General features: G+C 33.4%; 1 protein-coding gene across 1 annotated transcript; it reads right to left on the minus strand.

Annotated features, from left to right (window-relative positions):
- On the minus strand, positions 1–26,679 carry Gdap2 (ganglioside induced differentiation associated protein 2). Its single transcript, XM_018537728.1, has 12 exons — positions 26,517–26,679; positions 15,402–15,590; positions 15,134–15,276; positions 14,923–15,055; positions 13,316–13,425; positions 12,987–13,223; positions 12,729–12,894; positions 7,000–7,153; positions 2,711–2,850; positions 2,184–2,238; positions 1,677–1,820; positions 1–1,594 (listed from the first exon to the last, which is right to left on the minus strand). The coding sequence occupies exons 2-12, from the start codon at positions 15,584–15,586 to the stop codon at positions 1,532–1,534; spliced, it is 1,530 nt and encodes a 509-aa protein (XP_018393230.1). The 5' UTR covers positions 15,587–15,590; positions 26,517–26,679; the 3' UTR covers positions 1–1,531.
- Between the last annotated feature and the right edge of the window lie 465 nt (positions 26,680–27,144).

Below are 27,144 nucleotides of genomic sequence, written 5' to 3' on the forward strand. Positions count from 1 at the left end.
ACTCGATCACACGGACGATTGTATCTTCGGCGGAGGTAGCGTGGTCAATTAACCCATTGCCTTCTCAACTCATCCGCGATTAAGTAAGCACAGATAACTTCTTCTTTTCTCGTGATGCTAAAAACTAATTGACAAATAATTACAGAAAAGTAGAGGGAATGACGCTATACCTGCCACGAATTAAACATTTGCAATTTGGCGGGCGTGAGAAATGGGCTAATCGACGCGATTAACAGGTTTTAACTTCTTTAATTTATCTCTTTAATCGCTAAAAATGCTTAACAACGGGGATAACGATTTTTTGCCTCTCGAAATACATCTCGCGAGCAAGCTCTTAAGTTTATTGCTTCTTCTATTCTAGAACTGTCCCGTACATACGACTTCGGCGCTCAACGATAACGATTCCGCGAGCACCGTTCTGTACTTCGGATTGAAGTCTTCGCAAGAGAGAAGACAAATGAAATTTTAAAATTGATCAAACCTGCTGAGCGCCGAAGACATGACATCACAGTAAAACATTCAGCCGCTCTTTGTTCGTAGCCGATGATTTATTATTAGTATATCGAAAATACCGTGGCTATACGGCGGCGACGGCGGCGGCAGCGCAGCGCAATCTCTTTATCGACGATGTGATTAAAGTATTGACAATGTACAATAATGAAATAGACGCTCTTCGCTGTATAACGATTGATATATGAAAATAACAGAAAGCGATCGACGGTCTGTATTAAGCCGACGTTTAATCTAGTGCGTCGTCAAATGCTTCCCTTTATCCTTTCTACCTCTTTCACAGGCAGTATTAAAGCTAAGAATCTGCCACGAATAGCGTAGTACGTACGAGGGCGAAAGATTAATATTTCAGCTTTTCGGATTTCGTTTTGCGAATGACGACAATGATGAAAATACTGATTACTGATATTTTGGCAGCCGATGTTCGCTCTAAGCGAATAGTAATTTGTTATGCTCTATATTGGATAAGGAGAATACACTCTGTTTTTAGCAATGCACCTCCAGCTGCATACGGTCGATCCAGCTTTCTCTAGATTATCTATCTTAACGTGGATTGTCCAGTACCAAGTTTTATCTTCGTACTTTCAGGGACGTAAAAACCCGTATGCGTTAGCGAGCATACGAGTAAAAGAACCAATCAACGTCAAAAGCAGGTGGGCAGTGGTTTCTTAAGTTTTTAAGTTAATATTCGTATTAATATTTCACGCGGCCGATCGTCCTTTCGTCCTTTTTTCTGTTAAGCGGTCCATCACGAGGCACTTGGACAAATCGACTTCGAATTATTGCGGAGCCGGGCTATTTTTTCAAATATACGAATTATCATATCCAGTCATAATGTCATACATCATTGTCAAAAACCGGTGAGATACACCAGCAGTCACAAATCTCATGCGTCCAGTCTCACGCTTAAGTGGCACACGGGTGTTACTGCAAAAATACGAATAGTTTACCGCACGAATGCACAGAACACTCGATTTAGCCTCGATCTTGACGTTTCGCTGCTTAGATTTTCACCTGCGAATTACGTAGACGTTGATGGCGACGATAAGACCTGATCCGGTTGGTAATACCTCAGGCCATTTATCTATATAAAGAAAAAAAATTCCCGATGAAAATTATTTTTTTATTTATTTTTTTTTTATTTTTTCCATTTGAAATCACCATACCGTCATGTCGTATTCCGTGATGTACGCTGGAATCTCAAGTTGGTCAGGTGGCATAACTTCATAAAGATATTCTATTCCGGGTAAATTGTGAACTTTTTGTTTAATAGCTGGAGCCATGAAGGTCGTGAACCACCACGTCATCATCTATAACAAACGATCAGTTGCATTTATTTAATAAAAATTGGAGTTTCTTTAATAAAAAATTGTAATACAGAAGCAAGAGTAGAACTTGCATAAAGGTGATAGAACCATTATCGAATTTTAGTTATCGTTAAAGTATTCTCTAACAATTCACGCAAAAAATTGTCGATTGTGAAATTACTGTGTGGAAACGTATTTACTAACGAAGGCCAGGAAATTCGATACGATCGTTCTGAAGATGATTCGTCATGCATACACGTGGGAAGTGCAATAATAACGTTCATTAACAGGTGCGGTTTTGCGCCTTAAACAACGTTTATCAAGCCCTCATTATGTCAGTAATTACGCGATGATACTGTTACTAACCTTGGTCCAGAAGGTAGGATGAATAATGTAGAAATGTTTTAGATTCTTCTTATATCTGTAAAAAGAATTCTGTTTCAAGATCGCTATCAAATTTCTGCAAACAAGCGGAATCAAGTTGCATAGGTAACTAACTACTTGATGCAACTTGCCGTTGCATAACTGAAACCGGTAATTTAACAATATTTTAGTTTCAGTTTTTTCTCAGCAATGTAAAAAGAAATAAAAATCTTATTTTCATTCTATAGTGACATATAATACCGTCCAAATATTTTTTCTGTGCCTCACGTAATAAGAAAAAGAAACCTTTAAAAAATTATATTTTTTGTTGTTTTAATTTTTTTAGTTAATTAAATATTGTAAAAATATCGTAAGATTTTTTTAATAAATAATCGGAGAGAGAGAACTGTCACCAAACTAATGTCGCTCAAATATTTTATTTTATCCTGCACTTTGTACGTACCGTAAAAAGACGTGATTCTACATTAAAATGCGATCAATGCGTTCGATATCTCAAGCGTACAACTTACTTGTAGGGAAGCACATTGTAGACTTCGCGCAGCCAGTGTAAACTGGGGTAATTGCTGCTGGCCGTAAGGGTGTGGAAATACGCGATAACGTAGTCTCCCTTCACTATGGGATCCAACAATTGTATCAGGTACAGCAAGGCCTAAAATTATAAAAGATACGAAGATAATTAAAAAAACAATGTATTTCGCTAATCGATGATAAAAATAAACCGCGGCGACACATCCTTTAAAATAGTTTAAAATATATGGTAGAAATCCATATTGGATAAAAAAAATGCGTTGTCAAAGTAAAGTAGGGTAATAGGGATAAATATGTCCTAAAATAAACGCTGCGTAAATATTCTCGGGATCGATGAGACGTCAGCGACGAGATATACAGAATATGTTTCGCAAGGCTTTCCTACGTCGTGGAATATGTGATGTATTCCCTACAGATTCTATTGAAAGAATCAACGCTATTATGATTTCATCGTTTCACCTTCATGAGTAATCTGAAAGTTCGATCAATAATGTCGGAGATCGATAAATGTCGAAGAATTTCGGACGATCAACCCATAGCAATGTATATATCTTGCGTTAGCGTGAGAAATATAATAATAGAAACTTAGGCTGTGATATAGAATTGAACTGTAGTTCGAAATTAGATAAATAAAAAAATTATATAAATTCCATATTTATATAAAGATTATATAAATTACAAAATTATACAAATTTGTAGAAATCTGTTTATTGCGGAAATCTCTCTCTCTCTGTCTCTCTCTCTCTCTCTCTCTCTCTCTCTCTCGATGTATTATATGGTCTATAACGGAAGGATTAATTAATTATCAAGAGTACTAAGACAATTAACTAAAATCTCTCGGACATGCAAGTATATTTACAAAGTTTTTATGTATAGATATACATATTTAGCAAACACAAATTTAACTGTTATATAATATATACGTAAATGTACATGATTTACTATACGCTCTAAATTTTTTGGAGTGGAATCTGGCTCTAAAGAATAAAAATAAGTCAGTTTTGATAAAGAATGGCTTAATTTTTAATCTTGAAAAGAGTGATATTTCATTCTTCAGAGTGAATTCTAAAAGTTTTAGAGAGATTGTTATGTGTTGTAGTTATATAATCGGTATTTACTGGATAACAATTCTTATGTCGTCTATTAACAACAATTCTAATGTTACTTTATTATTATTTTATTAATTCTTTGTTCTTTTACTAACATAAAATTAATGATAATATTGTAAGAAAATAATGTGAACTTCTCAGTTATTCCACAAACATATTCTTATATGAATCAACTATGCGTGTCTGATTACAATCAAATAATATCATTACGCAACGTATATACAGCGATCGTTACTATTTCAATGTAAGACAATAAAAAAATTGAAATTTTTTCGCTTTTAGAATTTCCGTTTTAACAAGAGTTTTGAAGCGAAAAAAATGGAAAGTAAATCAGTGATGTCGTCAACAATACTGTTTGGGTCAAGTTGAAATGACGTCATGTTATTCCGTAAGTTGCAAAATGTGTCGCTACCTGAATTATGAACCTGGAGGAACACATTATTTCAAGTCGCTTTGTAACTAGCATTCTGACTGAGAGTAAACGTTTCATCTCGAAAGCGGGTCAGTGAATACGAGACAAAGGCGCAGAGGGAAGTATCGCGCAGATGTTTAAATTAACAAACTTAATGGAAAGTATTAATAGCGACTGATATATTACGTACATCGAATCTCTTGCCTTAGAACACGCACCTCACGCGAACCCTCTGTATACATGACGTTGTTTCAACAGTCGCTACATAGCAAGTGTATATTTTTAGCTGTACCGACGAATCTCTGTATGACGTTGTTGATATTCTTATCTCGATTAAAGCCAAAGTAACGAGGCATTCTAGATCACCGGTAGCAAATCGCAATCAACAAAAAAATTGGAGTAAGTGAAGCTGAAAGCTCTACTTTCTTGCTTCTCTTGAAAGTGGAACACGCTGTTAAATAATTTGCAATATACAAGTCACGGTGGTATGTTGACTTAAGAAACGTAGATATGTTGGTTTAAGAAATGAGTGTCTAAGCATTCGTGATTACACGAGTGATTACACCTTATTACACGAGTATGTAAGAATGATTTACGAAGTTGCACGTTTTCTTTTTGCATATACCAAAATATATACCGAGCTTTCTCGTTCGATCAAAGTCGTGAGTTTAAAAAATGCAAGTTCTATTTAACACAGTCCTCTTTTTGATTTAAGAAAATTGTTTTCACGGATTAACTTGCTTTGTGAGAATATATGAACGTTCATTTCATATTTTATTTAATTTGAACCGAGACATTTCCGTTGCTATCGATCATATTGGAAAATGTGTAAGGAAGAAATTATTGTATATATACAATATATATATACATATATATAGAAGGTCACGATTATTATGTATGAAGAAAGCTGACACAAGGTATCATAAGTTATTTCATTTTTTCGTCGATTGTAACGTGGCACAAATCCAAAGCAAAAATTTTAATAATTGTAATTTATACACCGAGAAAAAAAATCTTAATTTAAAAGAAATGTTTCTCTGCTCGTATTTAGAAAAAATTATTTCTTTGGTTCAATAAAAATTTCTTTAAAATAAAGATATTTTTTGTAATTTAAAAAAGTAGGATTTTAAAGTGAAGAAATGTCTTAATTTTAAAGAAATTTTCATTGATTCAATGAAATAATTTTTTCGAATACAAGTAAAAAAATATTTTTTTTAAATTGAGATATTTTTTTCTCAGTATACGATACTATAATGAGGTTTTTAAATTGTAGATTAAAAGACTTGTAAACTTTTCTCAATTACTGTAAGGCGGAAGTTTATTTGCATTCTATACTTCAAACAGAACACTTTACAACTCGGATGTCGTTTTCATAGCTATAATTGCGGATTAATATTTACGAAAAGGGAAAAATAAGGAACGTTTTGATGATCGATCGACTTTTTTGTTTTCTGATTGCCGACTATCTCACGTGCTGATATTCGTAAATCATTGTCGACGTATAAATGGGTTAATAGGGTGAGAAAGTTTCATTGAGGATGAGGGTGTATGTCGCGACGGCTACGTTGCAGTTCGTTCTCGCCCTTCCCATAGGGAAACTCGTTCCGCGGTCGGTCTATTTCTGGACGTGTAAATATCGATTCGCCACCCGCCGCTATATCTCACTACGTTCCGGCTATGAGTGGAGTAAGGATGAATCTGACGGGAAAAGGAAATGACACAACGGGACACAACTGGCGCAAAGATAGGTGCCAAATGATCAAGTCTTGGCCTGGACTCGACGCAATCGAGCGGTATGCGCGAATCTGTGATTCTATGCACGGACTCGATAGAGCCGGCACGTATCTAGAATAGAATATCTGGAAATGAGGTAGAGGAAAGTGGTGTAATTTTTCAACTGTGCCTGTAGCTGAAAGAGACATTTTTCCTATAATGATCTTGGAACGTTGCCGATGTCTGATAAGAACATTTGTAAACTAGTGGTACAAATTCTCTTATTATTGGCTATCGAGTTTTTTCAAGAGTTATTAAAAAAAGTAATTCGATCTTTTTATGAATTATGTGAGTGACATGAAAACATGAATGCATAACTTATTTAAAAAATTGTCTTTATCTGAAAAATAAGTTGTCATACAATTATATCTCGCTTTAACTTGTAAAGAAATGCTCCATAATATTTAATTAAAATGTGATGGTACAAAATAATATATAGCTTCAGTATATTTCAATTTTTCACACAAACACAGAAACCGATTATACGTATCGATAGAGAGTTAACATAAATATGTGATATTTTTTATAAGAATTAATTGAAGAAATGTATTTATCAGAAAAGTCAATAGTCAAAATTATGATGTTTGATCAAAACATGTTCATGTACAATAATGTCGTTTAAATGTTCACATATATGACAAGGACACAAAAATCAAAGACAACTTCAACAGAAGAATACTCTGTAAAACACTTTCTATTATACATTCCAAACGAATCGATTAAATTGTAAAGGGCAACGAAGAATGACTATAGAAAGGTGATATACAGCATTGAAATCTTCAATTATTTGAAAACTACTTTGTAGTAAGATAATTGCGATATAATTTTTATTTTACTTAAGAAGATTATACTTTCAACAATAGCATTTTGTGAAAATTCAATCGAGATAACGTTTCTACTGTAACGTTGCTGAGCAGCAGATTTTTTTGTAATCCGTAGCAACATTGATTTTCAGGGCACATGCAAAGGTTCTTACCTTATCTAGATTGATTTTGCTGGCCGGGAACCATTTGCCGACAAAAACCACCACCGGTCGACCTTGTCGATCCACACCACTCTGGTACAAACAACCAATCCCCGAGACCTCAGTCAGATCCTCCGTCTTTGCCCTCCTAAGAAGTCTTTCGTACCTACAAAAGAGCGATTTCATTTGCTTTATAATGCATTCGATACGCAAGTTTTTTTATTGGACTCTAAAATTGTTAGAGTAAATCTTATTTTCTTCATTCTCTAAAGAATGAAATCTCACTCTTAGGCTGGTATTCATAGTTCCATTCGTATAATTAAAACTGTTTTAAATTACAATCTTAAGATATGTCAAACTAATAAAACAGTCAAATTAGCATTTTTTTAAAGATATTACTTAAAACTGTCTTAAAATAAAAATCGATTATAAATATCGACTTTAAATTATGAAAATTGAATCATTCTTTTTCAAGACTAGCTTAATTTTCGTTCTTTAGAGTGAGATTTTATTGTAAAGGATTTAAAAAGTATATTAATATATTTTTTTTTCTCGGTAATATTTTATACTTATCATATGTTCGGTATACGAGTTTCTCTTTTAATATACTTATATTAATATATTGCTCGGTAATATTTTACGGACGCGTTTTGTTTTTTCAGGGTTACGATAATGCACGATAAGACAAACTAGGCTATACTTAGACGCTATAATGATCTTAATATGTTCCATTAATGGTTCTCAAATTTGCGCACGTATGCGTGGAAAATTTTGTAAATAATTAGTACCTGAGACCTTCAATAAAAAAAAAACAAAAACGTAATGTGCATCGGTTTTGGTTCGCCGAATTATTAATCTGAAATTATTTTTCAACACTAAGCAACTATCAAAAGAAATGTTACAGCGTTTTTCGTTGGCAGAATTGCCAGCAAATACGTACTCAGTGCACTTTAAAGGTAATATATATAAATTGGCGTAAGGATGTACGTTTAATAAAAATATAGAAACGCGAGTTAAACCGTGAAATATTGTACTATTTGACAACACACACAGATAAAGTATATATACATTCGGCATTTTATCAATTGAGATATCTCACTTTTATATTCAGATTAGATTAGTATACATCGGCTTTAATGCGCACTGAGTACTCATCAATTCTGCCAATGAGAAACACTATTCATTTAAAACGAAATCATCGATTTTGCGATGTTAATTCGCGACAAATTCGAAAGAAAACGCGGCGTAATGTGGAACGTGTCCGAAAGCGTTCCTCGAATTTTACAGTACGACCTGTCATCATGTAACTTTCATTACATTATTTTTTATCTCACAGAAAATCGTACTGCTCTTGCATAAGATAAATCGCAAACAGTGACACACATAAAAATACATTTTTGTGCAAAACGTACAAATTTCATGGAAGCGCGTTTATCACAACATCGAACTTTACGTTTTTAATATTTACTATTACAGTGCCCTTTCTACGTTTATTGCATTTTATTCTTTATTTGAGTAGTCAATCAAGAATAAAGCTAATATCAAATTTCATTTAAGTATATCGCAAATTGTCAGTCAATTTTTAAGCTCATTCTTTCAAAATTGCTGAACGCAAGTGAAGTAAATCAATGTGACAAAACCGTACTGTGCACGAATTCTTCGATTCTAGGTCGATCATTACCAGCTTCAATACATTTTTCAACAGTAACCGGTGTAGAAACGTATTGGACGAACGCCAATAAAGAACAGGGATCAATAACGAGCCAATAACGAAACCGAGATTCATCGAAATCGCTCTCGACACGAGGTTCGATGACGCGCGAGCAAATGACAAGTATTTTACTCTCAATACACACCGGTCCTCATCCTCGATGACATCCACCATGTCAATCATGACCATACTGATGTCACGTTCCTTTCGTGTGTGATTTCACCCTCCGCGATTTTTCCTTGATAAAAGAAAAAGAAGAAAAAAAAGAGAAATTCGATCAAGGCTCACTAGTAACCGTGAGTGCAACTGCCTTTTCTCGCGACATCCATCAAAAAAGAGTTGCGGTACTATGATGGACTGAAAAACCCACGCACAGTTCACGTCATTCGATCAGTGCACGGCCGAGGGAAGCGACGGAGAGGGATAACAGCAGTACGACGAGTCGCGGCAAACTGAACAAATTGAACCGAACCGAACCGTCTTGTTTAGAGAAGGAGAACGGCCTCTCGGCTGCTACGTCCGCGACAGCCACAATGACTACGACGTCTATAAGGTGCTCCGCACCGCGCCGGGTCCTGTCGAGGCATCGCACGGCGCCTGCCCGGCTTGCAACGCTGCGTGCTCGATACGCGCGAGGTGATCAGGCGGAGTAGGAGTCGCGAGCCCGCTGTTTAATTCGATCGCGATGTGTATTCCTTTAATTATGAGTAATGTTACCTCCCGTAATAACCTTGAATGACTGTCAACATTTGTCATTTTCCGTATTTTTTGTGTATATCATTTTTGTAATGGGAGACAGGAAACTGGAATGATCTATTCAAACGATTGTTCGCGCTATTTATATTCGCCAAGCATGCCCGCGTAATATTATAAATTAAAAAAAATTGTACACCATTTGCACTTCCACATATAAATTTTTATTTAAAAAAAAGACGAAGATTTTTAAAAAGTAAATTTTTAATAATAAATTATATCATTATTTATAAGGAATCATTCAATTTTTATTTTGTTATTCAGCACGATCTGATACTTTTGGACGATAAATTCGACGCAATTTAGAACTAATAACGAATTATTTGTAGTCAAGAACACAACTGTCTTAGTATGAATACAGACTTTAATACTTTCTTTGAAACACCCTTCCATGATGTAGATCATCTATTTTCGATCGAATTCATATTAAACAAGAATATTTGTTAATCTCTTTGTATAAATGTATATTTTTTAAAACAATTTTTTTTTAATGCTTTTATACATTAAACTATATATTTCCATCATTACAAGAAGCAATCTTGTTGCCAATATTCTAAGAATAAATTATTTTGTAAACCTAAAATATTAAACTCTTCATTTATATATAAATTAAAAAATATTAACGTGTCTAAAAGACACGCATTGTGTGTGTGACGATACATATCGACGAATTAGTTGAAACTTTTGTGCGCAATAGAAATATTTGGCATTCTTAATTAAGATTATCTTAGATTAAAAAAAATTAATAAATGCTTCACAGATTAATCAGGGCAAACGGCGTATCTCGCGAAATTTCAGATAACTCGTATAAGTGGAGAACTGCGTATAAGTGACAGAACAAATTCCATCATAATTTACATTAAAAATATGTATAAATAATAATTTTAATTAGATAAAATTGACAATTTTATTTAAAAACAAAGCAAGGTAATATACATGCATTGTTTCTCAAATTATTATTTCTAAAATTAGATAATAAATTACAAGGACGTTGCACGCGATTACATCAAGTTGTTGCTTAAGACTGCGGTTTCGTGACTTTGACCTCAATTAAACAGATTCAAGGTATCTTACCGAAAGTATGACATAAAAGTATTTCCTGATGCATTTAGATAGTTTTGTAAAATTTTAAATGAAGATAAAATTGTGTTTTAAATCAAAGAATATATGATAATATGCAAATAAAACTTTTGTCGCACTTGGAAATAAATTGATTGCATATCACAAAATTATTTGGATCAACATTATGTGCAATAGTATGCTACTGATATTATATAACACACCAGTACAATTGGTTATTATTTCATTAAAGCAAAAAATAGATTAGTCTACTTTGAAAAAGTCTCACTTAATGAATCACAACCATTAGTGTAATCAATGGCTCGAGTCATACATGGGTTTGTCGTGTCATTGTAGTAAACTCCACATATCACGATAAAATGACATCGATGACAATCTCAGCCTCAAAATAAACATTTAATACGATAGGAAATGTCAGATCTGAAACGACTGATTTATTTCTATGACGCAAATGATATTTCAGCGCTGAAATTAATTAGATAGAGGTATTACAAAGCAAACTTTTGTACGTGCGTCATAATCACTAAAATCGATCATTCGTAGACATAAACAATATTAAGTAAAAATCGACAAAATTAAACACATGTAAGTGGAAAAATATTCATGAAAAAATGTTAAAGTATGATTCTTCATACCTATAATAATATTTTTTTCGTGAATTTATACAATTTATACAAACTGTGTGCCGATTTATTTGTCCGTCTTGAAATACAGTCCCCCAAATCGAAGCTGGAGCACTAATATCATAAATTAATGTGACATGTCTCGGTGGTTGAATTGGAAGGAATCCTGTACGGAATACGGGAAATCTGGATTCGAATCGGCTCTAAGAGATATTATATTTAATATTTTTTGCAATAAAATATTTATTATCAAAATAATATTAAATTGCTTGTCTACTTATTTGATCGAATATCGTAGATATGACATATCGTTTTGTCAACTGTGATATATATAATATCGAATAATCAATAACTATTTGTGATAAACGTGCGTGAACATTATCACTGTTAATTATTAAAAACTAAATAATAATATTATATAAGAATTTTGTTACATAAAATTACTTATGTCTGAGTATATGAAGTTAGTGTCAAATGAAAAACTTTAAGAGAAAATAAAAATTTCCAATGACGCTTTTCATAGAAATTACACCAAGAATATATGTTAAGCTAATAACATTTGCATATTAATTAAAATTGCGTATTTTAATTAAGATAATTAATTAATATTAGTTGCTTTGCAAAAGTAAGTACTGAACTCTATAAAAAGAGCAATAAGTTCGAAAAAATTTGCGATAATTTCGACATTTGTGGAAAAAATACAGAAAATCAAACGTCCGAGGTTTTACATTGTTAAAATGATATGATAAACTGAATTACAACTGGCTGATGTCTTTTATATCCTAAAAAGTTTACTATTCATTTTACACATTCATAAATACAATGCATTTTTAATCTTTATGTCGATACAGAAGAAATCTTTTACTTATCGTACGGCAACATATTCGATTCTTGTATCGATAGGAGATACAGTTTTTCTGTATGAATACATTTTTCGTTTTACTGCGTGGATAAAGAAGAGAGAAACATTGCTCTCAAAAACTCATTAAAACTTTATGTGATAACGAAAAATCCAGCTTTACAATAATTATTGAATTTTCTGTTAAATAACGGTCAGCTAACTTCAAATTTATTGAAAAATTATGCAAATGATGAACTATAAATGTAAATTTGTCAAATTTCACAGAAATCAGATTGTGTATATCAGGTATCAGTCTGATATAATCTGAGAAAAAAATTAGAAAAAAGATAGATCTGATTATATCATCTCCGAACTTTTAAAATAAACAACGTCTTTCCACCATTAGTAATGTATCGCATATTATTTCAATCTGACCACAAAAATAAACTCGTGTCAGCTTTTTGATTTAAACATGCTGATTACTCATAGCTACTGTCCATTAACTTATTACAAAATTAATTACAATGTTAAATGATATTATTGCAAAATTATTTCGAAAGTTAGAAAGAAAGACCCAAGTTTGACTTTTATAGACTTTTTTTTAACTTTGAATTATTATTCTAGAGTTTTACTTACTTTAAAAATTAATCTTGTTTCTATAAAAAAAAACTTATATATTGTTTAAACAATCCTAACGAGATTGTGTGTTAAAAACTATCTCACAAATTCGTACCTTTCTTTATGTTGCATTTGCTTGAGCATAATATCCGCTAGAGGATCGGCAGGTCTCTCTCCCAAAAGTCTCTGTCGGTCCAAATCACCTTGCATTTGCGCAAAAGCATGCTCACCGATATTAACAGAAGTTTCCAATTGTGTTGAAAGTTCCACTGTATCGTCGCCTGTAAAAGTGCAATGTGTTTTTCAAAACTATATCATATTAAACACTTGTGTATATATATAGCTACAATATTACATTGAAGTAATTCATTACCGTGTAAAGCGTGCTGAGGATTGTCAATAATTCTGATTTGTCTATCCGGAAGTAAAGGTTCTCCATCCATGCCACCAATATCATTCGGTAACTGCCAGCAAGCGTTATCTTGCTCTGCCAAATTTCGAGGAAAATAAAGCGGCAGAAGAACTTCATATATTCCAAGATCGCATGGCTCTAATACAAATATAACGCACGTTAACGAATCGTATTGCTCCAGAAATCTACGTACAGTTCCTAGAATGGGAGAAATCATTTATTTAGCACATACTGTATGTATACATAAAGTATGCTTAAATTAGCACAAATACTCGCTGCAGTGTACTTACTGAGAGCTATATGCGCTCCTGCATCCGGAGGATAATTTCTCCGTATCGAATTTATTACAGGTAGAGCAATAGTACGCAATCCCATCTCTCTTGCCTTTTGTAAAACATTTCTACGATAAAGAAAATTATATTGTAACATCAGAAGGCGCTTAATTCTTTTGCTACGAAAACCTATCTAGTAGTTATCTAAAAACCTATCCTTTATACGAACGACTATAATAAAGCGCGCTCGCAAATAACTAGTCCAAAATAATAATATAAAAATAATTCTTTGCGGCATTGTATTACAAAAATAAATGTCGAGGTATTATTACAATGTGCAACAGCATATGTTTCGTTATAAAATATATTATACATAACTTTATTAATTTTAAGTTCTTCTTAATGTATATTATATCTTATATAATAAAGTAATATCGCTCATAAAAATAAAATTCAATAATTTAGAATGATTACGAGCCAAAACAATGTTGTTTAATTTCAAGTATAATAAATAAAAATATAAATATAAATAAAATTTAAATTTAAAGATAATAAGATTTTTTGTATTCATTAATACAAGTATCTTCTATACGATTCATAAAACGTTAAAAAGGGGTTACTTTTGTTCCACGCACAACTTTAAAATAGTCAAACGTGTATTTGACCGCCCATAACGTCATCAATTTTAATCGGATTAACTTATCAGAGAGTTTTTTAAAATATTTTACTTGTAAAAAAATATCAAAACTCAAAAATAAATTTTTTTAAATTTCTGATTGAGTTTGACCCCAAGCAGTTTTGAAATAGAAACATTTGTGAGATAATGGATATTTTTTAAAATGTTATATGAGACGAAAATCGAGCAGGTAGCGAAAGGTCGAGTCTATTGTGTTCATTTCAATGGACCGGTTTCTAACCTATTGTGTTGGGATTTAGGCTAATCCCCAACTTTAGGATAAAAATTGGAGAAACTTAAATGAAGTAAAAACTTTGGCTATTACAATTAGTTTTACATGCATAATATTTGTTATAAATATTTAAATTTGAGAATCAATTTATTTAAAGGTATTTTTCTGAAAATTATGTTTACAAAATTTTGAGAAATTTTTATAAAAAAAAAATCGACTTGATCGATTAATTTGAAATTTTACATAATTATTATTGATACTTTTTGCAGTTCATTGACTACAATTTGTTTATATTTATCAATTATTTAATCCTTTTTTAAATAAAAATAGTGAGGAATGCTAAAAATTAAAACATGATTTTCGTTTTGCCGCTATATTTTGTTGAATTTTAATATTTTAATTTAAATATTGAGTAAGTGCGTATCGATGTATTATACATAGAATACTGATATCAAAAAATTAGAATATTTTAATTACAGAATTATCGAAATTTTCTCGCGAGATTTTTATGTCATTTTTAAGATAACATAAATAAATACTAAAATATTTATATGCATAAATAGAATTTTTTGCTTAGTCCATAGCAAAAAAAGATTAAAATTAATTTATATGTTTCTTCTTTTAAGAGAATTCATTTTTAGCCTATTTTTAATAATGTCAAAATAAAAATAAAAATAATATTTATGCTTGTCTACATATATTAAACGTTTAAATTACCTATAGCAACAATGTAACGTATTTTGCGCAGCTGTTTGATATTTTACGTTGTAAACTGGTCCAACAGTATGAATAATGAAACGAGCAGGTAATCCGTGACCTTGTGTAACTCTCACTTCACCAGTTCTGCACTCTGTAATTAAAATTTGGATAATTAATATTTTGTTGAGACAAGCTCCAACATTGTCGACACACGTGTCAAAATACGAACCTTTTATTTCATTAAATATTTCTATCTTGAGTGCAGAACCGGCTCGACTAAATATTTTTTGGCACGTAATACTATTATCATCCATTGTCTCGTTCGTAGGATTTACGACTGCATCTACTTGTAATATTGAGATATCTCCAGTCCTGAAACAGTTTATGAAGCATTAATGTATGGCATAGTTTTTATTATTAACTTAATAGAACGTAACTCTGCAATAATTAAAAAAAAAACTTTAATGAGGAAATTAAAAATTTGTCTAAAGTCTCACCATAGCGCGAGCTTGTTGTTAAGCGACGGTTGATAAGGGAAAGGACTTATGGTATGATGCGGTGTTTCCCGAATAGAATCAGAGTAATCCGTGTATCGATGCTGGTTGGGATAATCAGCCCATCGTTTTAATACTGCCGGCTCCACGATGTCCTGGGCGATACCCAACGGTTCCATCAGCCTCATCCAGCTGAAAATCGTACCATACGCTAGAGCGGTTACGTCGCTTTGTCTATACCCCGACGAAAAACGGAGTAGCGTCCCTTTGTTTTCCTATCAGCTGTTTCAAGCCTAACCTCACCTCATTTCTGCCATTTCTCTGCCTGACGTGCGTCATACGCGGCGCGGTCATTGACCCGGAAAGAGTACGTGTAACATACAGCTCAGCTGACTAATATATTTGACGCGATAATCAATACAAAATTTATACATTACATCTTGCAAATAGAATTATTTAATAAGAGAATAATTACTCTTATACATGCCTGAAGTTTACATTTAATATTTTATGTAATAATGTAAATAATATAAAACTTAATATTATTTTAACAACTTGAGATTCTTCAAGAAAGAGAAAGAATTTTCAGTTCTCGTTTTAGCTAAAATTTTTAGGGTGTTTTATTAAATTAAATTTCCATAGCGCAGAGATCAATAGTCGCGAGGTATTCTATATAAAAACGCGGTGTTACTTTTGGACTATATTATTTGAGCTATTTCGAACGCGTGCTCATTCGATTCTCGTAACGAAAGTGTCGTGTTAGTGCAGTCGGTATTTCATCGTATATTTCTAAAAATAAATAAAGTTCCGTCGATAAAAATGTGGGCCGCGCATCACGGGCAAGGAGAACGAAGCTCGACCAAGGACGCAGATCCGATCGAGCATGCTTCGAAAGTACAAGCTCAGAGTTTAGCTCGTCGCGTATCAGAACCATTAATCCTTTCAGAAGATACACGGATTTAATTCTATATAAAATTAAAAGACAAAGGAAATAAATTATGAACATGTACTTTGCCAATAGAATTGAGAAAGCAGTATTATGCCCAATTTCTTTACTTCCAGGTAAGTAATGGATAACTTTATCCAGGAGATATCTCCATTGTATTCTGGGAGATATCTTCTGGATAAAGGTTATCTATAGAGGTGAAGAAATTGAGCATTAATCGGTTTAGCTGCTGAGAGACTCATTTCGTGGACTCGTAATTGTATCTCCGTACTTTTTGCAAGAGGTATAAAGTAAGGAAGAGATATAAGGTCATAAATGATTGTTCAATGTACAGGCAATATCTAATACAGAATTGTATGTTACGCTTTAATGCAAATTCTTGCGCGATCGAACGCTGCTTCTAGCTGTCCTCTGTTATCTAATATCTTGTTCGTCAGAATTATAAGAGCAAAAATGGAGAAATACATTTGTAATGCTCGTAATTTATAAATATATAGTATATCATACAAATCGATATAAGGACATGATCACACGTTATGTGATATTTTGATCAAACTTCTGATTAACTCATCAAATAATAGCGAGAATAGTAGTAACTGATCAATATGGATAGAATTATTATTATTTTTAACATAAGAGAGAAATATAAAATTAAAGAGAGGAGAGGGGGATAAATTATATATTATCGAAATTTTGTTGCAAATAATTTCGTCAGTTGTATCAATTGACGATAAAGTTAATTGAAGTTTGGTCAAAGTCGCTTTAGAAGTTCGTTAAATTATAGCATTTGAGTAACTTAACCAACTTCTAATAGGCTTAAGTTGGATAGTTAGAGTTCCTATTATACGAAAGTACTCTCCATCTTTGCTCTACATAATAGTTCTAATAACTCTAATACTGATAATACTAATAATGTCTTATAATGCTATTTACAGCAAAAATTTATTCTGCACTTATTGCTTCCTTCTCATAATTTATAATGTTCTTTTATTTTCATTGCTTTGTTCGTTGGTGTTGGATTGAATTATTTGGAGCTGTGCATGCAGATAGCAGGATGTGCACCGCCGATAATGGCGAAGAGACGGGAGACTGGCGCCGTCTGGCCTCAAGCGGATCTTAAGCGTTCTGCAAATCCATTAACGAACAGGACCGTCAACCTCGATACAATAGCCAGAATAATTCACATTTACTCACGTAAGAGAGTTTCACCAATCTATATTGGTATAAAAAAATACCATCGCTTGTATTTATATCTCGAAGCGATAAAACGACGCGGATATTATGAAACATTTACTTCTTCACTCCGTTAAAGAGTCAAAGTAATCTCGATAAATTGAGTTGGATATTGAATCCACACATTATCATCACTTATTCAAAATTTAGCGATAATTCGGACAAGACATAAATTTATTCGATCGCATCGACAAACAAATTACAATAGTAAAAATAACGAGTTATATTAAAATACAAAGAGGAAATAACAAACGTAACAATAAATATTTATTATAAATTTGCTGATAACTCAAATAAAACTCAAATTTAAAGAGAAAAGTTAGCACAAATATCTTGAAGATAAAATGTTTATAAAATTCTCAGTAAGGGAATATCTATATATTTATAGTAGATACGAGAGAAATAAAAATATTGTTTCGTGAAAATGCATATAGAAACAGTTTGAAATTTAAAATAAAAACATAAGATTTATATTGTAAAACAAAAAACTAACTAAATAGTTAAAAATAAAATTTCAACGAGCACTTGATTGAATCGTATGACGATAATAAGAAAATAATTTAAATTCTCTCTTTCTCTCTCTCTCTTAGGATGAAAACTTAATTTTAACATATAGATTTAACTTTTTGGAATATCCTGTATTGGTTCAGAATTGTCAGTTTTTACATCACATAAATATTTACTTACAATAATTAAATATTAACTTAATAAAACAAATGGTGATTAAATTGAATTAATAATTCGTGTACCAAATAAATATATGTTTACATTTAATAAATATTTATAGTTAGTCCCATTTAAATAAATATTTATTAAAATTTAATACATTTTCTTAGTACAATAATGTGAGCCATGTTAAATTACATAGTTTTAGAAAGAAGACTTCAATCTCAGTTATGAGATGATTGATGAATCCAACCACGTGTATGTAATTGTGTTAAGAATGAGAGGGTTAAGTCCACGGGATAATTCACAATTTACGTAATATAGCTACGTCAATTCTCTTATCTAACTATAAACAGCCTCGCATACGGCTGACCGATCAATCGATACTTAACTCCGGACTCGCGCGAACCGAACTCTCGTTTTTACTGCTAATATGTTCGTCATCTCATTCGTCGTATCACCCGATTTCAAACAGAGATCAGAAATCGACGGATTTGAATATCGTAGTCTTATATCGGCTGCCCCAATTCAATATACCCGAGATATCTTTAGACAGCAAAATTTAGAGATGACGTAAATTTAAGCTCTTTAATGGAACATATACGGTCTCGATTAAACGATGTTATTATTTCACTGTTTAGTATTAAATATAGAAATTTAATATTTAATATTGTTATTAATATTGCAGTATTAATATAAATTAAATGTCATCAATTTTAATTAAAACAATGGCAGATAATTGACAATTATACTATTTGTTATCTCATCGTTTAAAAATGTCTCGTTACATTAGTGCGGCGAAGTGCACCCGTTATGATGCATGAAGGCGCACGAAGTTGTAAAGTTACGGAAGCGAGCGGGGTTTGTGCGTTTAACGACCTTACGTCTAATAATTTCATAGCGGCCGATAACATTGTCGAGTACAAAGAGGGTCAAAGCCGTTCGATAAATTCAGCTTCAGAAATAGATTCGAAGCACAACATACATAAGTAATGTGTCAGCTTGCGACAAATCGGTGCAACGCAAAAGTCACTACCGCCGATGCTGAGACAGTTTAATAACGGCTTCGTATGCGAGGTTCGATTTTGTCGTTGGGCACATCGAACGAACGAAGGAACGCATCGATGCACCGTTGAAGCCTTTTCTAGTTCAGCGTTACATGTATTCCGCAACACGAGAGAGGCTTCTAAACGAATCCTTTGTGCGCGCATAGTCTCCAGCGAAGTGAAAGAGCTCGAAAAATCTCAAATAATAAATCGATGTAATCAGCATGGTTGTTTTCAGAAAGGTATTTAAATTGTCCTTGTGTCTCCACTGAATGATCATTTAATACAAAAAAATACGCAAATATAATACGATAATTCATTAGAAATAACGAATAATTAAAATTATTGATCCTCTACTGTAGATACATTTTGATCTTGATATCAAAAGAACAGATAACAAATCGCGTGTGATTTTTTCTCATATCATATGTGCAGGCAAATTAATTCTTTTCGCACTGTTCGCATTCACGTTCGACAGAATAAATTAATAAAATATACTGAAAGCATCCCTCTCTTGTCCTCTTTAATGAACGTATAATTCAATCTATATGTGTCCTACATTTTCAGCGAAAATGAATCTTATCACGGTTAATCAAGATTTATAGCTGTCTATTAATGCACATGAAATGAGAATCTTCAGCGCATTCCACGAATTTATTTCATCGGGCACAAGTCATCGTAAACGAAATAATTGAAAATTTTGCATTTTTATTAGTGCAGAAAAATATTCATACTCTTTAAATCTTTTGGACTGAAATCTTACTCCAAAACACTGAAAATTACATCAGTTTTGGAAAAAAGTAAAAATATTTTTATTCTCAAACGAGAATAGCAGATTTTTTTGGGAGTGAGTGAGATTCCATTCTTTTAAAGCACAATTCCATTTTTTGGAAAGAATGTTACTCCAAGGAATAAAGTCACGCCCAAAAAAGGAATGCGATTTCATCAAAATGTTAGAGCAATATCGAAATGCATAAACTATTTTAAGTTTATTAATAGTTTATTAGCGTCCGGTTATCTTTCCGTCTACGACAAAGGAGTGGCAGATCTGGTTGATAACATTCATCTGATGATCCCCTCTCAGTTTACATATTGATAAAAGCTGCCGGTACGTTTTATTCATAATGATATTTCTTCGATACGTAACCAAGATAAAGTTTGTAGTCTTACGCTAAAAAGTCGACTGATTATAGAGAAAAGGCTTGTGTTTACTTTATCTACACTATTAGTTGTTTAAAGTGTTTCTAAAAAAATTCCATATACTATCATGTATAGAATGCATAGAGTACACAGTAAAAATTATTTTGTATTTATGTTAAAACAAGTTTTTATTGAACTTTTTGACACATTTCTAAATTATTTTAACATAATGTGATTGTGTTGTTTGAATATTTTGTCTTGAATTAATCAATTTTCATTAATATTCAACATTTTTTATTAAAATAACCTAATTTATTGATAAGTGAACAAACAACATAAAAATAATCTTAACACTTATGTTTTAAAATAAATGAATAAAATGTATTTATTTAATGTATTATAAATATCTTAATTTCACTAAACTAAATGTTTAACATATTATAAATGCTTATTTTACTAAAGAAATACACTTCCACAATTTGCTTACAAATTGTATCAGTGTTACAATATTGAGTTAATTTTTTACATAATATTTATGTTACTTTCAACACATACATCTTCTGTTAAATTAACATAAATATTTAAATGGCCCATTTTGGATAAATAAAATGTGTTAATTTAACACAAGTTTTCCATTTGTGTGTCATAGAACATTTTTTTGGCGAAACAAATCCTTGTATAAAGAATAAATACAAAAGATATTCTTTTTGTTCAAAAATTTTGCTAATATATAATTGAATATAAAAAATTATCTAATATATGTGTGCCTTTTATTAATTCCTTCAAGATATAGAGTTACTTTAAGTCTCAATTTTAAATCAGTTGAGATACCCTATATGTGTATCGACTATCGCGTTTACGTGTCACGTTTATTTGCTCTTATATCTCGTTATTATATGGTTTGTTCCTAACATGATATGAAGAAATTGGTATAAAACTTATCTAACTTCTTTATAACACACTACGTGACTTTGTAAGTACGAGAAATAAAAGTCCAACAGTGACTCAGTAAATGACGCAAGATAAATATATTCACAACATTCTTTTGTCCAATACTTTGTCCATTGAATACGTACGAAAAAATTACCAATCAAATTAATTATTATTAAATATTAGTAATATCGATTTGTCACCATAGATATGTCTGAATTCATCATAAAAATTTGAACTATTTTTAATTCAGATATCCATCGTAATTAACATAGGAATTTCATGCTTCCGACTACTTCGTTCTCACCTAGATAAGAGTTTACGTTTTAACTTAAACGAGAAATTTCATTCTTCTCTCTATCCCTGACATTTTTGAGAGATGTTTCTGATTTAATGATCTGTTTGAAGCACAAATGCGACAGTATTGGTAAAGCGCCAGTTATGTATCACATGATGACGTTTAACACACAATGGCAATGACATATTTGGTGTATTATATCATACAATGTTTTTCCTGACACTCAAGACTATCGGTGAATAAGCCGCAGTCATTAACAAATAATTTATTCCACGTCAGTTTTTTAAAACTAATTACAAGAGTCTTTAAAGAGCCTCTAACCTTTAATAACAGGAAATTATAGTTAAAAATAAAAAAATATTAATTGTTCTCTCTCTTATATTTTAACATTTTCGTACTGAAATACATTACTGTCTTTACGTGTCACAATTTAATAAAATAGTTTTATGAAATATGGCAAATTTTCTCTTTTTCGACTAATAGCTGTAAACAACTGATTAATTCTCACGTCTATTTTTACTGGGAATCGTAGATTAATTTTTTCCAACTTATTATTGAAGAAAGCGCAAAATTATGATTCGTAAAGTTTCGACGCTGTGCTTTCAAAAACAAGTCACATTCTGGCATCCATAACATTTAGATTGATTTTTCTGTTTGTCGATTTATCCTGAAAGACACTTTGTTATTGAGTAAATGGAGGAACTGTTGAAAAACATATCCTGCATCATCTCAGAATATCTACCAACGCCTACGAGAAACATTGTTTTAACAGAAGTTGTAAGAAACTATCAGAGATTAAGTAGAAACGTTTAATATTCCTCCGTATATAATACTTTTCAAGCGTCTCGATATTGGAAAATTCTTGCACTTCAATCAAAACTAATAATTTTATATCTATATATTATATATATATATTATATGTATATTCATATTGTACATATCATCAGCTCTGCGTCCAATATTAAAATTTATTTTTTATTTATAATGTATACATATATATATGTATTCACGTATTTTTATAACTTTATTATAAAGATAGAAGTAAACATTACTGCATCATATGCAGATATATTCTTAAATAATGTTTAAAAATTCATACATTCGTCTACATAAATTCTGCAACAATATATATACACATGAAAAGAACAGAAAATATTTTAAAAATATTATATATTAAAATAGTGTTATTATTGAAGTATCTGAAAATTTAATTTACTAGATACACATCTCTGAAAATAATTTGTCGAACTATCAAAATAATTATATAGAACGCTCATTGTTAAAAAGTAAAAATTTTTGCGGTATATTAGGTGCTTGAATTTCTTACACAATTGTTTTGATAATAGAACAAAATTATTTTCAGATCTGTATATCTAGCTGAAATTTGCAATACTTTAATAAAACAGTTTTTTTTAATATATATTATTACCATTAGCATATCAAAGTTAGATCTACAATTCAAGCGCATTTTACATTGGAAGAAATAAAAATAGTGTTATCTTTATGAGAGAGCAATTATTTTTCTTGCGCGATTTTCTCGTATGACGGTTCTTTTATCTTTGGCGGATTCATAAACTTTATTGCAGCATCGATTTAAAAAAAGCTCTACATCGTATTTTGACGTCAAACTCAGATACTGCGCATTATATTTGTAATTGTCGGATTCTTGTAATTATTTCTTTAACTACTTTACAAGCTAAGCAAAATAAGATAAATATATCGTTCTCGTTGCAAGTATATATAAAGCAGCCGACAGGCGGAAAATAATGAAATATAACCTAAAAAGTAATGAATAATACACATATAAAATACAAGGATCGAGCTGTGCCAAACGACATAAAAAGCTATAACCCGACACAATAAATCATTCGAGCGTCACGAAAGCGTTCGAGCAATGACCGTGCCTAGAAATACGAATAACGAATATGATGTAATAAAAGATGACCGTTCTGCTATTCTCAAGTGTTCGAATAAATTAATACATTGAATTATCAACGATACACATTGAACCGAAGGACATTGAGATGACACGCAATTATATGAACGAACGTATGACCTGAATTGGATCTATCTCTCTGTCTCTCTCTCTCTCTCTCTCTCTCTCTCTCTATTAGAAGCAAATGGATATCGAATTTTAGTAGAGAATATTAAATAACGTATATTAAATAAAATGTACGTAATCTAATGTAATCTACAGCTGACGTAATGAATGCGTCAAAAATATTGGCAGAAGTTTATCGTTTCATACTCTTATATCAGATAAAACACCTGTTTAAAAAAATCTAAAAAAGGATACTTGGAAAATATGACTTTTCGATATCTTCGATAAGATGATATGATTAAATACAGTTAGGCAATCTTAGCAATTAATGTATTAAATTAAGTTTCGCTGAGATTTTTGCACTTTAATTGTCAAACTAAGAAAAAAAACGCACACACTCTATCTACGAATGAAAGTAACAATAAATTTTTCTATTTAACAGAAAATAGCGAAGATACGTAATCAGTGATTACAAGGCAATTTTACGCATTACAAGTAAATTAAACTGTCAACCGCAAATTGACAGTTGCTTCGTATTAGAGTTCGTCAAGCTAATATAGGTAGAACAATAGATCTCCTGGAACAGCAGCCGAATCGGTCCACAGGGACGCGCGAACCAATCAACATATAGATGCCAAATGTGCAAGGCCGAAAATGCATGACCTATATTATCGATATGCGACCTCACGATAGATACGACAGGCATGACCCACCAATAGTCGTGGTATCGCGAAAATGAGGATTAATCCGAATTTATAGAGCTGCTTATAAGATACACAATTTTGAGAACAATTTTTGGGAGCAGTTACTTTGGATTGATTTATATAGTAGGATTAAATAGTAAGCATATAACACACACGAGTTACATGTTCGACATAACAAGTTAAACTTTATTGCGTCATGCATTTATCTTTAATATGTAAATAATTATTTAGAATTGCAAAGTAATACACGTGCACTGTTTAAAATGTTAATGCTAAGCTCTTGACAAGATTATCAGATCGTTGAAATGGAAATTTCATTCAACGTCGTATTTTCATTATTTTTACTTTTCATGATTAGATATCAAAATAAGTAATGTACAAAATTGTGGTCTAATAATTATACAGTAATATTGAATTTTGTATATTAAAATAATTTTGTAATAAATGAGCAAAGATCATATGTTTCGTCTTCATCATTTTTAATTGGTGAACTTGATATAAACGAGAATGCTTATTATTAAAAGTAATTTATATATGGAAATTCTGAGAAATATAATTATAGCCAATTAAAATCATATATTGATTCGAGTGTTTGGAGAACCACGCGCAGGTAGAGCATTACATCAAGTTTTCAGATTGACATTCCAAGGAAGACATACATTTCTATGCAAATGTAAATGAGAAAGGTCACCGTAATAGGCTGACCATACGTGATCGCAGTTAATAATTCTTCCCCCCCCCCAAAAAAAAAAAACGAATTGCGTCTTATCGAATATCGATTCGATTTTCGTGGCAAATCGTGAACTGGAGCGCGGCGCGAGGGCCTATATCGAACGCGACAGAGGAGAGCTCCGCGTTTTCCGAAATAATTCCCCGATCCGCTACTGAAAGAACGTTTCAGCGGCAGAGGGAGGCGCGGGGGGAACATCGAGTATACGAGGACACGCGGAGAGAATGTATGCCGCGCGCGAATTATCGACGTTGACGCGCAGGCCGTGCGTACCTCTATACCGGTGGCACACTGGCAGCCGATGTGCGCGATCAAGGTCGCGGCGCACCGCGCCGCGCCGCGCCGCGCCGCGCCGCTTGCCACATCGGGTAGTCGATGAGCATCGACTTCTCGACCTTCCGTAATGAAGAGGAGAGTTTCCGCGAGAAATTCTATACCGCTGCTGCGCTGGCAGGGACGATCCACATCGGCGTGTTCAACACCTGCGCGATTAGATTTCTCACGAGTCAGGTGTCTGGGATGACATTCGCAGACACACCTGCGGGATACCCCTACTCGATAGGTCGCGTTTGACCTTTGTGCCGCGCTCCTCGAACGCTCCTTCTTCCGCGATATCTGAGATTTACCGCCGAGACGAAAGAACAAAACGATCCGGGAATACTTAACGTTCCTTACCACCATAGACCTTCAAGGAATGCCCTAAAGACGTCTAGAGAATGTTCTGAGAACGTTCTCAGAATATCCTCGGGATATCCTTCGGATAGAATGCGCCGTATCGGATTGTCCATGTTTGTACATTAAAAGGCGCGCGGCCCTCGTCGTGCTATATATACAGTGATCGCGTGAGAGGATTGAATTTGGTGAACGTGGTCTCGCGCAATCAGTCCACTTATATCTTTATCAGATAGCGATCGTATCTCGGCGAAATTTCCGACGTAATTGACCGGTAATTGTTTCGGTCATAAATCCTTCCTGTTGTTCAACAAACACATATCGCGTAATCGGTTCACACAGTAATCGCGCTTAACCCTTTTGACATGGACCGCGCATGTATCACAATAGCGCGATCTAGCAATGGAATGTTAATTGCGTGTTATCCCGAGCATGTAACACTGCGTCCGCGGTACCGTGTGATTGGAAATGGCCATTCTCGCCGCGGATGTTCGAAACACCCCGAAAGGGACGTGTTCGATCTGTCAAACGTATCCCGATTCGTTTCTCCCGAGATGCGCCGCGCGATGATATATGGTCGCGTACGCGCCAAAATCGGTCGCGTCGCGCTGAGGCGGAGGAAATCTGTCGCGCATACGACGATGCGGAGGATCCTCCGCATCCGTCACGGCGATGCGGAGTCCGCGTATATATTGCGCCACGCGCCTCTCACCTGCGAGTGCTCGTCCGCCTGTCGGACCGCTGCGAGGATAGAGCGGAAGCAGGTCACAGCCCCAACGGTAGCACGGATGCCCAGCGAAACGCCTTCGGTGAACAGACTTGCGAGAATGCAAGAGGAAAGTAAAAAGATCGAGGGGAAAGTTTGCGAAAAAAAATGAGAGAAGAGAGAAAGAGAGAGAGAGAGAGAGAGAGAGAGAGAGAGAGGGAGAGAGATAGAGGAGCGGAACCACTTTCTCTTCCCGCTTCGCGTAGAAACGTCAGCTCTGCTCTCCCGAGCTGGAGCACCCGTGAGCGCGGCGCCGAGTAAAAACCCGCCACGACGACCGACGACCGTACCGTCGCATTCGTGCGCGAACGCTGACTGACGGACGCGCGCGTCGGCCTTGTCAGACCAAGCCGATCGGTACACGGCTGGCGGCAGTGCGGCAGCGGAACGCGCGAGCGCGGCCGCGCGCTCCTTCACATTGGAGCGGAGTATGCGAGTGCGTCGCGCCTGGAGTTAAGTCATTCTGGCGGGTCGAACGCGGCGTATCTAGACATTATAAATGTTTCAGGAATATTAGAGGATAAGAAGTATAACACACAACACACACACAGAGTACTTGGATCACACCGCTGTA

Source organism: Cyphomyrmex costatus, unplaced genomic scaffold, assembly GCF_001594065.2.
Source record: "Cyphomyrmex costatus isolate MS0001 unplaced genomic scaffold, Ccosl1.0 scaffold181, whole genome shotgun sequence".
Taxonomy (NCBI): domain Eukaryota; kingdom Metazoa; phylum Arthropoda; class Insecta; order Hymenoptera; family Formicidae; genus Cyphomyrmex; species Cyphomyrmex costatus.